This window comes from Microcaecilia unicolor, chromosome 8, assembly GCF_901765095.1.
Source record: "Microcaecilia unicolor chromosome 8, aMicUni1.1, whole genome shotgun sequence".
In the NCBI taxonomy this organism is placed as follows: domain Eukaryota; kingdom Metazoa; phylum Chordata; class Amphibia; order Gymnophiona; family Siphonopidae; genus Microcaecilia; species Microcaecilia unicolor.
The window spans coordinates 109,987,396-110,001,033 of NC_044038.1; the positions used below are offsets into that span (position 1 = coordinate 109,987,396).

At 43.6% G+C, this 13,638-nt stretch overlaps 1 protein-coding gene across 1 annotated transcript in view; it reads left to right on the plus strand.

Annotated features, from left to right (window-relative positions):
• LOC115475840 (trypsin-like) overlaps positions 1 to 13,638 on the plus strand; it is a 386,859-nt gene that overhangs the window by 166,811 nt on the left and 206,410 nt on the right. The window contains exon 3 of the mRNA XM_030211877.1: positions 7,617 to 7,870. Coding sequence (XP_030067737.1) covers positions 7,617 to 7,870 — 254 coding nt within the window. The remainder of the gene's footprint in view (positions 1 to 7,616; positions 7,871 to 13,638) is intronic.

The following is a 13,638-nucleotide window of genomic DNA, read 5'->3' on the forward strand; positions in this document are numbered from 1 at the left end:
GTGTTCAGTACTGGTCTCCGTATCTCAAAAAAGATATAGTAGAATTGGAAAAGGTACAGCGAAGGGCGACGAAAATGATAGTGGGGATGGGACGACTTTCCTATGAAGAGAGGCTGAGAAGGCTAGGGCTTTTCAGCTTGGAGAAGAGACGGCTGAGGGGAGATATGATAGAAGTGTATAAAATAATGAGTGGAATGGATCGGGTGGATGTGAAGCGACTGTTCACGCTATCCAAAAATACTAGGACTAGAGGGCATGAGTTGAAGCTACAGTGTGGTAAATTTAAAACGAATCGGAGAAAATATTTCTTCACCCAACGTGTAATTAGATTCTGGAATTCATTGCCGGAGAACGTGGTACGGGCGGTTAGCTTGACGGAGTTTAAAAAGGGGTTAGATAGATTCCTAAAGGACAAGTCCATAGACCGCTATTAAATGGACTGGAAAAATTCCTCATTTTTAGGTATAACTTGTCTGGAATGTTTTTACGTTTGGGGAGCGTGCCAGGTGCCCTTGACCTGGATTGGCCACTGTCGGTGACAGGATGCTGGGCTAGATGGACCTTTGGTCTTTCCCAGTATGGCACTACTTATGTACTTATGTACTTATTACAGTCTATGGGATACATATAATATGCAACTCAATACATAAGGCAAAACGTCTATGTTTTCTCCCCATCCCTCCTTCACTCCCCTTATTGTAACCTTTCAACATACCACAACATACAGCTGTAAACGTGACACAGTAACTTTTTAAGCCTCTGGTAGTGACACCCCCCCACCCCTCCCTTTACCCTCCCAAAGTCAGCCCCTTCTTTTCATTCTCCCATCTCAGCATGTAGAACAGTGAGCTTAAAAGTTCAACAGTCGGCTTCTCGCTGCGGGTGTCATAGTATCCCAGAATGGCGACCATCTCTGCTGGAACCTCTCACCCTTTTGGGAGTCAAAATCTGTGATAGACATGCGTTCCATGCGCAACAGGAGCACCATACGAGTTCGCCACTGTTGCCATGTGGGGTACTGATATGACAGCCATTCAGCCAAAATCATCTGTTTACCAACAATTATGGCTCTTAGGGTAAATGCAGTATATCCTTTTCTGGGTTTCAGCCCCAATTTAGGACAACCAAAAAGCAAAGACGAGTCATAATGCCATGATTGACCCCATAGCTTGGCAACATAGGTTGTGATTAATTTCCAACACTTCTGGATACCAACACAGGACCAAAACATGTGGCCTACTGTAGCCCCGGAGGTGCCGCACTTTGCGCATTCTCCCCAGGGCGAGAGCCCCATGTAAAATGCTCTTTTTGATGGTATATGCAAGCACAAGACCATTTTATATTGTAACTCCCAATGCGTGGTAAAGACTGTGACTCTTCTTATCTGTAGAATGTGGGTTTTCAATTGTTGCGATGTAATTGGCACTTGCAGGTCTACTGTCCAAAGCTGTGCTGGTCGATGATACTCCAATTCTGGGGCAGTGTCTCGTATGTGTCTATGGTGATAAGACATTGGCGCACTCTGCTGCGATTCTAAGGAAAAGGCAGATGAAAGTTCCTCTTGTACATCTTCAGTCAACGAGGTCCATGGTAGGGAGGCAATATAATGACTCAATTGTCTATAATAAAATTGATCTCTATCAGGTAGTCCGTACTCTGCCTGCAAATCTGAAAACAATCGAACACGGCCCTCTCTAGTTACCACATGCAATAAGTACACAATGCCTTTGCTTTTCCATCTCCTATATGCAGAGTACATTTGACCAGGGGGAAAGGCAGAGTTATCACATATTTGTAAGAATGGTGTTACCTTTGCAGAAAACTGGTGTAAGCGGCACACCCAGCCCCATACTGCCTTTGCAGTTTTCATGATCCCAGAGTATTTCAGAGGACTGGGCACGGGCGTACTGGAATTATGTAAGTAATTACTGAAATGCATCCCTGGGGTAAGACCCAGCTCTAGGGCGGTATTACTATAATCACTTATGTTCCTGTACCAATCATTTATATGTCTCATATCGCTGGCAATAGTAAGAAAACATATATTTAAAAGCCCTAAGCCTCCATATTCCACTGGTATACTTAAAGAGAAATTTCTGCAATTGCTGATTCAAGAGTCGCTCTTCCCTCCCTCTTGGGTATAGTGGGATGGTTTGAAAAATATATATCCATTTTGGGGCTATGATCATATTAAATAAGGCTATCTGCCCTAACAAAGACACTGGAAGTGCACTCCAAGCCTGCATACTCATTTTGGTATCAGTAAGTAACTTTTGCAAATTAAGCTCATATAATTGCGACAAATGCACTGATATGCGGACACCTAGGTACCTAATAAAGTTTGTTTCCCAGGTTAGGGGGAATTTAGTTTTCCAGGCTTGTTGGACTCCCTGAACCACTTCCAGAACAGATGATTTAGATAAATTTAATTTGAAACCTGAGAGCCGCCCGTATCTATCTATTTCTTGTAAGAGTGTTTCCATAGATCTCTATGGGTCTGTCATAGTCAGCAACAAGTCGTCAGCAAAAGCCAACACCTTTATTTGCCGACCGGCCACCAAGATTCCATTGATGTCCTCATGACTCATAAGTGTACGCAAGAGCGGCTCAATTGATATTACAAACAAAGCAGGGGAGAGGGGGCAGCCCTGCCGAGTTCCCCTCTGGATCATGAACCCATCCTCTTGCATACCATTAACCAAAATCTGTGTTCCCGGTTCCAAATAGAGAGCTTGGGTAGCTTGCAAGAACCATCCCGAGATCCCCATTGCCTTCATAGTATGGAACAGATATCCCCAACTCACCCTGTCGAACGCCTTTTTGGCATCCAAGCTTACCACTACTGAGGGGACCCCCCCATCCTGACAAGACGCCATTGCTAGCAATAGGTGACATACATTATGTGTGGCTTGTCGGTTACGAACAAAACCTACCTGCTCAGCATTTATCAATTTAGGCAGATACTGCGCAAGCCTTTCGGCCAGTATCCCTGCCAACAGCTTTGTGTCAACATTCAACAGGGATATTGGTCTGAAGTCCTCAGCTCTGTTCTGCGTTTTTCCAGGTTTTGGCAGCAACGTGATGAGTGCAGAATTAGCGTATGGGGGAAAGCCTCCCTTAGAGATCACCTCTTCTAAATAATCTATGAGCGCTACTTGTGCTTCCAGGGGTAACGTCTTATAGTACCCATTGGGGCCCGGGGCAGTATGCAACTTTAGCCTCTTAATTGCCTACTGTAGCTCGCCCATGGTCAAAGGTGCATTAAGTATCTCAAGCTCGTCACTCGCTAACTTTGTGAGCCCCGCTTTATCCAAGTAATCTTGCACTAAGGTTGCGTCCGGTGGTGTATTGGAAGAGTAGAGCGAGGCGAAATATTTAGTAAAGATTTTCCCAATTTCTTGTTGCGAGGATATAGTCTTACCGCATTCGTCCCGCAGGGAGGCCACCACCCGAGGTCCTCCCCAATTCTTTATTACTCTAACTAACAACTGCCCTGTTTTGTTGCCAAACTATTGCAGTTTATATTTATGGTAAATTGCCGATCGTGTCTCATTTTCATGTATTAAGGTATTCAAGGTAATTTGTGTTGTTTTCAACATTTCTAAGGTATCAGGCGTGGGTCTACGCATGTATATTCACTTGGCTCTGAAATATTGCTTCTCCAAGCGTAAGATGTTTGCTGCTCTGCGTTTTTTCCTTGCACTACAATAGGCTATAACATCTCCTCTCAGGACTGCCTTTGAGGCAGACCAAAATAAAATAGGGTCCACCTGTGCATGTGCCTGGTTATTGAATGCATAATCAGCCCATTTACTCATAAGATATTTTTGAAAGGGGGGCTCCAAGTACAGATATGCAGGATATCTCCATCCTGCCCCCCCCCCCCCCCAGCTCTATCTCCTGGTGCCTCAAAATCCAACCAGACCAAGGCATGATCTGATATCTCCTCTGGTCCTATGTGGGTTGCCCGTACCTGCGAAAACATAGATCGCTCTACCAATATGTATTCTAATCGCGCTAATGTACCATGTGCGCGTGATCTATGTGTATAATCCTTCTCACCAGGGTGTAATGTCCGCCACGTGTCTACTAAGTTTAATGTTCTCTCAAATGTTTTTAGCTGCCCCGCTCTCTGCCCGGAATAATGTGCCGATGTCAGGTTTGTGGAGTCTTCTTGTGGATCAAACACTAAATTAAAATCTCCCAGGACTAGTAATTTACCTATTCTATGTTGGAGGCAACGGCTTCCTAAAGACTGATAAAATTCCTTATTATAATCGTTGGGACCGTACACTCCTACCAACAGAAACTCAAAGCCTTGTACCCAAACCCGCAGGCTAATACTTCTGCCATGCTCCCCTCTCTCCACCACCGACACCTTATATGCTAACCCTTTTCGAAAAAGGACTGCCACACCTCCCCTATGTCCCTTAGAGGCCACAGCATAGCAATCCCCCACCCATGACCGCTGCAACTTGGCGTGCTCCACGTGTTTCTTGTAAACAGACTATATCGGCCTTATGTCTCCTAAGGGCAGATAGAATTTTGTTCCTTTGTATTGGGGATGTTATACCTCCCACATTCCATGATATTATTCTAACTGGCATATTCCCATGATAGTGTTAATACTCCCACTGCTCCTGCCCCCTATAGATTTCTGTACACGATCATATAAATACCTGAGCCCAGCAGGACTTCTACCTTCCACATGCGTGCATATTCCTCTCAAAGAAGCATCATTCAGTTCCCAATGCTGAGATCTAGAAAAGCATCCCCCCTCCCATTCCACCCACCCCCCTCCCACTCCTTTACCCCCCAAATCTTGTATATACCTCTCTTCATCCATCCGATCTAGTCAGATGTTGAAGGTGGGACCCCAGTGTACTCTAGAGACCCAGAACTCCACATTGTAATTAGACATTATACATTTTATATACATTTTACTCATAGAACACAAAAGCAGTGTATCCCCCTCAGAACACCCCACCAAGTTCAATTTTAAACAGCTTCAAGAAGTTTACTTGCTATTAAGAATTTTTGTGCCTCAGCCAACGTAGTGAAAGTCTGCCAAGCATCGTGCACATGAACTCTCAGCATAGCAGGGTATTGTAAAGCGAAGCGAAAGTTCTTTTGTGCCAACTTTGAGCAGAGAGTGTGATATTGTTTCCTCTTTTCTTGCACTAAGGTGGAAAAAATCCTGGAAAATCAAGATATTCCTGTTGTTGTATTTCAGCGAGTCATGCTTAAGTTTGAAGCCCTGAAGAATTTCAACTTTATGGCGATAATTTAAAATTTTTGCAATTACCACACGTGGGCAGGTTCGATCATCCAACCGGCGGTCCACGCGGTGTGCCCTTTCTACAACTACTGGGCCCATCGCGTCTGTAAGTGCCAGTTCTTTAGATAGCCAATTTTCCAACCACGTTTCTAGATTTCTCTCAGGGAGCGCTTCGTCCAGTCCGATTCAAATGTTATTCCTGCGTGCCCTATTTTCATAGTCATCTAGCAGATGTCGCTGCTCTGCGAGTTGGCAGCACAGGGCTACAATGTCTGTGCCAAATCCACGGGAGTCATCTTCTACTGCCGAAACATGTGTCTCCAAATCTCCCACGTGGATTCCCATCCCATCCAACGCTGTCTGGTAGGATTCCAATTTACTGGTGAGCGCTACCCACTTAGGTTCCCAGGCCTTCTCGACCACTTGGGTAAGTTGCAAGAGCTGGTTTTCTGTGAACGCGGGCCCCAGGGCTGCGGTCTCCTCCGCCATCTTAGCGTCCACGCTACTCACTTTACTCTTGTCCTTCTTCGCGGATTTTTGAGCCATATCTGCCGGTGGCGCTTTTAAGTATTTTTCCATATAAAGGGAGCGAATCCTAGGGTTCACTTGTGATATTTATTGGTTTAGTGGAGGTCAGGGTCTCAGAGCTTCGGTAGCACGCTGCTCCCTAGCTCATGACGTCACCGGAAGTCCGGAAAGAAGTTTATAAAAATGTTTAAATGAGATACATCTAAGAAACATTCCTATTTTGAGTTGGAAATCTTTGAAGTGTTATACCTACTTGTAATTTGGTCAGGAAACTAAATGTTTGGTTAGTAAAGAAATTAGAGTGTATACTGGATCCAGTAGGGAGTCAGCAGATCTACTGGTTTAATCCTGTACAGGCTAACTGTACAGTATTTCTTTCTGTTTACCAGTACAGTCAAATAATTGCATTCCACTTAAATAAATAATTCATTGTTATATATAAGGGAGTAGTATCTGGATTTATTGTAAATCAAATTGATTCCATTCACAGGAATTCATATTCACCTTTATGCATTCATCCGGTATTATCTTTTAAGGATGATGTTTTATTTTATGTCTCTTGTGAGCTGAGCACAGTTAGTTCCTCGGCTGACGCGACTACATATCAGAGGCATTTTGATACTGTGTAAAGTCTTACCACAGACAGGGTGACACATTAGGTAACAAAGACTAGTGCTGGATGGACTTCTATGGTCTGTGTCCCACAAATGGCAAAAGACAGATCAAGATCAAGTGTGCATATTGTATATTACTTTATTACTTATTATCAAGAAAAAAATCATGGACAATACGCTACAATCTTCCATCCAGTGTGTGGTGGCAGCCAAGAAAGGAAACAGAATGCTATGAATTGTTAGTAAAGGGATAGAAAATAAGACAAAGAATACTATAATGTCAACATATCGCTCCATGATGCAACTTCACCTTGAGTATTGTGTGCAATTCTGGTCGCTGTATCTCAAAATCATTAAAGAGATAAAGCTCCTTTCATGAGGAAAGGTTTAAGAGATTACGGCTCATTGGCTTGAAAAAGAGATGGCTGAGGTGAAGTGCGGGGATATGATTGAGGTCTACAAAATCCTGAGTGGTGTAGAATGGGTAAATGTGAATTGACTGTATATTCTTTCAAAAAGTACAAAGACTAGGGGACACTCAATTAAATTATATGGCAATACTTATAAAATAAATAGGACGAAATACTTTTTCATTCAATTAGCAGTTAAACTCTGGAACTTGTTACCAGAGGATGTAGTAATAGCAGTTAGCATATCTGGGTTTTAAAAAGTTTGGACAAGTTACTGGAAGAAAGGGCCATAGTCTGCTATTGAGATAAAAATGGGGAAAGCCACTGCTGTCCATGGGATTGGTAGCATGGAATGTTGCTACTATTTGGGATTCCACCTTGTACTTGTGACCTGAATTGGCCACTGCTGGAAGCAGAATATTGAGCTACATGGACCATTAGTATGGCTATTCTTATCATATGCTATGAGTGAGAGTGCTGTACATCTCAAGGGGGAAGGGAAAACACTAAGTTAAATACTGTTAGCAATACTTTTGGTTATAAAATATTGTCCCAAGACAGAATGACAAATTGCCAACCAATGTTTAAGCATGAATGACAATAACCTGCCCAGTGTGGTGAGTGCAGCTTTGTCTTTGTTGGACAGAGTGGAAGGATTATGTGGGTCTTTATCTGCCATCGTTTACTGTGTTATTGTAAGCACAGAGCTGCTAAGACAGTGCACATTTGTGAATTTTAGTGTATTTTTCCTTTCAAAACAAACACTAGTCTTTTTTCAATTTTCAGCCATCTTTACATCCACTTGGGAGAGCACAACATCAGACATTCTGAAGGGACAGAGCAATTCACATTCGCGACTGAGATGTATTCTCACCGTTGTTTCAACAGTTCCAATTATAATAATGACATCATGTTGCTGAAACTCAAATCATCTGCTGTCTATAATGACTATATAAAGTCTATCTCATTGCCCATCATTTTACCACCTGTGAAGAAAGAGTGTCTTGTGTGTGGCTGGGGCACCATCACCAGTCCTACAGGTGAGTTAAGGGTCCCTTATGTCCTGCTTCCTGGAAGCAAATGGATTCAATCCTCCCCTCTTGAGAATGTATTAAATCTCTGTAGTTGAAGACTCCAGGATGCTCCTAGGGTTGCCATCTCACCCCAGGTCAACAAGTCAAAGCAATCCAGTTCTGGTTTTGTCTTATTGTGTTCATAAATTTACAATTCCTATTGCTCATTGATTTCCTCAAGACAATGGGAATGGGACAAAACAAGGATTGAATTATCACAACACAGGTACTCACTGCTTTTCTAATTTTACTGTACTGCAGTTAAACTAGAAATTATGCTGTAGATCCTTAATATTCACTAATAGGTTAGGTTTTCTAATAAATATACATTGTCAGCATGCACCTCTCCGTGCTGTCTGCTCTCGATCCGACCCCTCTCTGTGCTGTCCGCTCTCCACTCCACCCCTCTCTGTGCTGTCCGCTCTCCACTCAACACCTCTCCGTGCTGTCTGCTCGCGACTTAACACCTCTCCGTGCTGTCCGCCTTCACCCACACAATTGGGGCTAATCCACCTCCTAAGAGGAACTGTTTCTGCTCACTTGCAAAAAGTAATTATTCACAGTATTATATTTATTCTGCAGAGTGCTTTATTCCACAGCGGTACCAGCGGGAAAACAGTATGTCCACTGTACTACAGCTGCTGGCCTCTGTGCACCCTGCTTCACTTCTCCAACACACAACAATCCATAACAGTTCAGAACAGTTCAGTCTTAGAACTCGCTAACAACTTGGGATAAACCTGTGGATCAGTCTATTCCTCCTCTCCTGCCTAGGAGTTGGAGGTATTTTCACCACCCTCATTTGCCAGACACCAACACTCTGACAACCTCCCACAAATGTTCAGACTGACCTCCTTCAGGTAATTAATTCCCACAGTTCCATGAAGCCAGACCGCATCTAGGCACTGTCACTTAGCAGCCCCAAATCTCTGGCTTCTCTCTCTCTGCAGTCTCTTCCTTTTCCACCTCTCTTTGTCCTGAGCAAAAGAACTCCATTTGCTCCTCACCAACCTCTTTCCTTTCGCTTTCCTCTCCTAGTTCAATCTCCTCCCACTCCATGGAGTCTTCCCCCACCCTCTCTCCCAGGTGCTGCTCCTCCCCCTGATTATCCTCCATCTCCCAATCACCCCTTGATTCTACTACCTGCTGGGAGTTGTGGTACTGTTTCTCTTGTTCCCTCCTCCCTTGCAAGTGTTGCTGGGCTCTGTAGTTCTCGTCCCTTTTCATCAGTCTCCTACTCCCTTTTCCCCTCTGAGGGTTTTTCTCCTTTCCTCGCTTACTGTCACTATCCGCTCTTCTCTGCCTTCCTTCTACCTCCTCCTTACAACATGAGAGAATACACATACCTCCATTGTATGCGAAGCAACTGAAGGCCTGACATAATGGAAGATCAGGCATCTGCTAGGTCATTAACTTTTTGGGGTAGATTCAAGAAAGGGTGCCAAAAGTTAGGCACCAAGATGATGTGCGCTAAGGCCTTATTCTATATAGGTTACGCTCCTAAAATTTAGGAGCATAAATTTAGCAGCTAAGCATAGAACTGCCATTATAGAATACTAGTGAAAGTCTACAGTTCAGCACCTAACTAGGTGTGAGTTCGCTAAACAGGAAGTACTGCCGAGTTACCACAGCAGCCTGGTGGTACTTCCCACCCCCAGCGTGCCATCATATCTGGTGCTACAAAAATATATTTATTTTTGCAGCGCCGGGGTGTACCCATAACAACATAAGAGTAGTCATACTGGGTCAGAGTCCATCTAGCCCAGTATCCTGTTTTCCAAACAGTGGCCAAGTCAGGTCACAAGTACCTGGCAGAAACCCAAATCGTGGCAATACTCTATACTACAAATTCCAGGGCAAGCAGTTGCTTCCCATGTCTGTCTCAATAGCAGACTATGGACTTTTCCACCAGGAATTTGTCCAAACCTTTTTTTAAACCTAGATATGCTAACCGCTGTTATCACATCCTCTGGCAAAGAGTTCCAGAGCTTAACTATGTGTTGAGTGAAAAATATTTCCTCCTATTTGTTTTAAAAGTACAGTGCAATCCACTTAAGTGCAAGGGTCTGGGACCAAAGAAATGCATGCAGTTAACCGGAGCGTGCACTTAACCGTTGTGACCCAAAGAAGCTTGACATCTGATAAACATATGTACAGTACTGTTTATTAATATACATACAGTATACAGTCTCCGTTAACTGACGTTAGGCTTACTTGAAGTAATCAGTTATAGTCCTCTGTACACTATTGGGTCTGTGAGTTCCATAAACTATGTCTGCCAGACGGTAAAAACTGTCATAACACTGACATCCAGTGGCCTCCAGATAGGCCCGCACGGTGTTGAGATTCTCCAGCGCTCTTGCAAAAGTGACAGGAGAAGATTGTTGAATTTCATCAGCATGTGCCTCGCTGTTCATTTCTTCATCTGTTTCATCATCAGCCGTTGTTGCCTGTCGTCAGCTGTTTGTAGATCCTAATCAACAGCTACGTAGTGATGAACTCTTCAGTAACACCGGCTGGGATGTCAATAACCTGTTCATCTGACGCGTTTGCAACAGCTGCATCTAAAATAGTAGATGACGGCATAAAAAGACCTGCATGGTCCATCCAGTCTGCCCAAGAAATGTGCCACATTTTTGTGTATACCTTACCTTGATTTGTACCTGTCTTTTCAGGGCACAGACCATACAAGTCTGCCCAGCACTATCACCGCCTCCCACCATCGGCTCTGGCACAGACCATATAAGTCTGCCCAGCACTATCCCTGCCTCCCAACCACCAGCCCCACCTCCCACTGTGCCACTTTTTTGTCTATACCTTACCTTGATTTGTACCTGTCTTTTTCAGGGCACAGACCGTACAAGTCTGCCCAGCACTATCCCCGCCTCCCACCATTGGTTCTGGCACAGACCTTATAAGTCTGCCCAGCACTATCCCCGCCTCCCAACCACCAGCCCTGCCTCCCACTACCGGCTCTGTTATCCAATCTCGGCTAAGCTACTGAGGATCCATTTCTTCTGAACAGGATTCCTTTATGTTTATCCCACGCATGTTTGAATTCCGTTACCGTTTTCATCTCCACCACCTCACGCGGGAGGGCATTCCAAGCATCCACCACTCTCTCCGTGAAAAAATACTTCCTGACATTTTTCTTGAGTCTGCCCCCCTTCAATCTCATTTCATGTCCTCTCGTTCTACCGCCTTCGTATCTCTGGAAAAGGTTCGTTTGCGGATTAATACCTTTCAAATATTTGAACGTCTGTATCATATCACCCCTGTTTCTCCTTTCCTCCAGGGTATACATGTTCAGGTCAGCAAGTCTCTCCTCGTAAGTCTTGTAATGCAAATCCCATACCATTCTCGTAGTTTTTCTTTGCACCGCTTCGATTCTTTTTACATCCTTAGCAAGATATGGCCTCCAAAACTGAACACAATACTCCAGATGGGGCCTCACCAACGACTTATACAGGGGCATCAACACTCCCTTTCTTCTGCTTCATCCCCTCCACATCCTTAACAAAGCTTGCCCGCTTGTAGCAGTTCACAATGGTTGCCTGTGTAACATGATTCCAGGCTTCTTTCTGCATATGTAGGGAATCCAACAGTGATAGATTATGAGCCAGTTCAATCGCACGTTTATCCTTGCCAGTCTGATCATCCATAACGCTCATCAGACGGCGTAGCACAAGAGCCCGATAATGTTGTTTGAAATTGGCTATTATGCCCTGATCGATAGGTTGGATCAGAGAGGTAGTGTTTGGTGGCAGGAAGACCACCTTGACGTTAGACAGCTTGACATCATCCCTGTGTGTAGCACAATTATCACAAAGCAATAAAATCTGATGCTTTTGTGCCCGCATTGTAGTGTCTAACTTCTTTAGCCACTGCTTCCAAATTTCCCCAGTCATGCATGAATTTACATTAGCCTCATATGACACAGGAAGTCGCTTAACATTCTTGAAGCAACGGGGCTGTTTGCTCTTTCCATTGATGAGGGGTTCCAACTTCTCACTCCCATCCATATTGCAGTCGTCAGTCGGTCCTTCGACGTTTTACCTCCAGTAGTTTCGGCATGTTTGAATGCAAGTGTTCCATCAGGAATCGCTCACCAATAGAGACCGTTTTCATCAGCATTGAAAATATCACGAGGTGTAAACTTGTTCAAGATGGTAGGAAGAACTGAAACAACCCAATTTTCAGCACCCAAGTCATCAGCATCTTATTTTTCACCATGCTGTTTCTTGAATTTTATGTTGTTCCTCTCCTTCCATCTTTCCAACCATCTAACAGTGGCTTTGAAATCAGTTAGTCCAAGACTTTCAGATAGCTGGTTAGCTTTCTCCAAAAGCAGAGGACCACTGACAGGAAACTGTCTGCTCCTGACTCAAGAAAACCTCCGAAGAAGAGCATCTTCTATCTCCTCAGCTTTTCCCACCCGTTTTTGTTTCCATTGTGGATTTGTATTGTTTTGCCAGTCTTCCAGAAGCTGGTCTTTCTGCTTCAAGATACGTGAAATTTGACTGGGATTGACACCATATTCTTTAGCAATAGATGCATGACTTTGTTTTCTAATATTTTAAGAACTTCTATTCATTCAGCCAGTATTAAAGTCTTACAGTTCCGCCGCGACAACATTCTTTCACTTATTCTGCCTGTGGCAGTTAAAGGGGCGATAAATTTGAAATCTCGTTGGTTGTCACATGCCAATTGGCTTCCATATTCCGTGCGTGCGCTTATGCAGAATCTTCCCTGTAGAGGAGCGGTCTTAAACCATGCATATAAGCGAATCTTGCACTTATCAGTGGTGCGCTAAACCGAAGTTTGTCCCCATAGAAATTGATGGCACCAAAAATGGGACTGAAGTACGGCATGCAGTTAAACAGAGCATGCGCTTATCCGACATGCACTTAAATGGAGTGCACTGTATTTCCATGTAACTTCCTTAAGTGTCCCCTAGTCTTTGTACTTTTGGAACAAGTAAAAATCGATTTACATCTACTCATTCTATACCACTCAGGATTTTGTAGACCTCAATCATGTCTCCCCTTATCTGTCGAGAGGAGTTCCAACCCCTTTATCATTTTGGTTGCTCTTCTTTGAACCTTTTCTAATTCCACTATATCATTTTTGAGATACAGCAACCAGAACTAAATGCAATATTCAAGGTGCGGACGCACCATGGAGTGATTCAAAGGCATTATAGTATTTTTGGTCTTATTCACCATCCCTTTCTAATAATTCCTAGCATCCTGTTTGCTTTTTTGACTGCTGCCACACACTGAACAGAAGATTTCAGCGTATTATTTACAACTACAGCCAGATCTTTTTCTTGAGTGCTGACCTCCAAGGTGGACCCTAGCATAAGGTAACTATGATTCAGATTATTCTTTCCAATGTGCATCACCTTGCATTTGTCCACATTAAATTTTATCTGCCATTTGGATGCCCAGTCTTCCAATTTCTTCAATATTTCACAGTTTGCACATGTTTTAACAACCTTGAATAGTATTGTATCATCTGCAAATTTGATCACCTCACTCATCGTTCCAATTTCCATATCATTTATAAATATGTTAAATAGCATCGGTCCCTGAGGCACTCCACTGTTCACCCTCCTCCATTGAGAGAAATGACCATTTAATTCTACTCTCTGTTTTCTGTCCAATAAACAATTTCTAATCCACACCAGAACCTTGCGTTCTATCCCATGATTCTTTAATTTTCTAAGGAGTCTC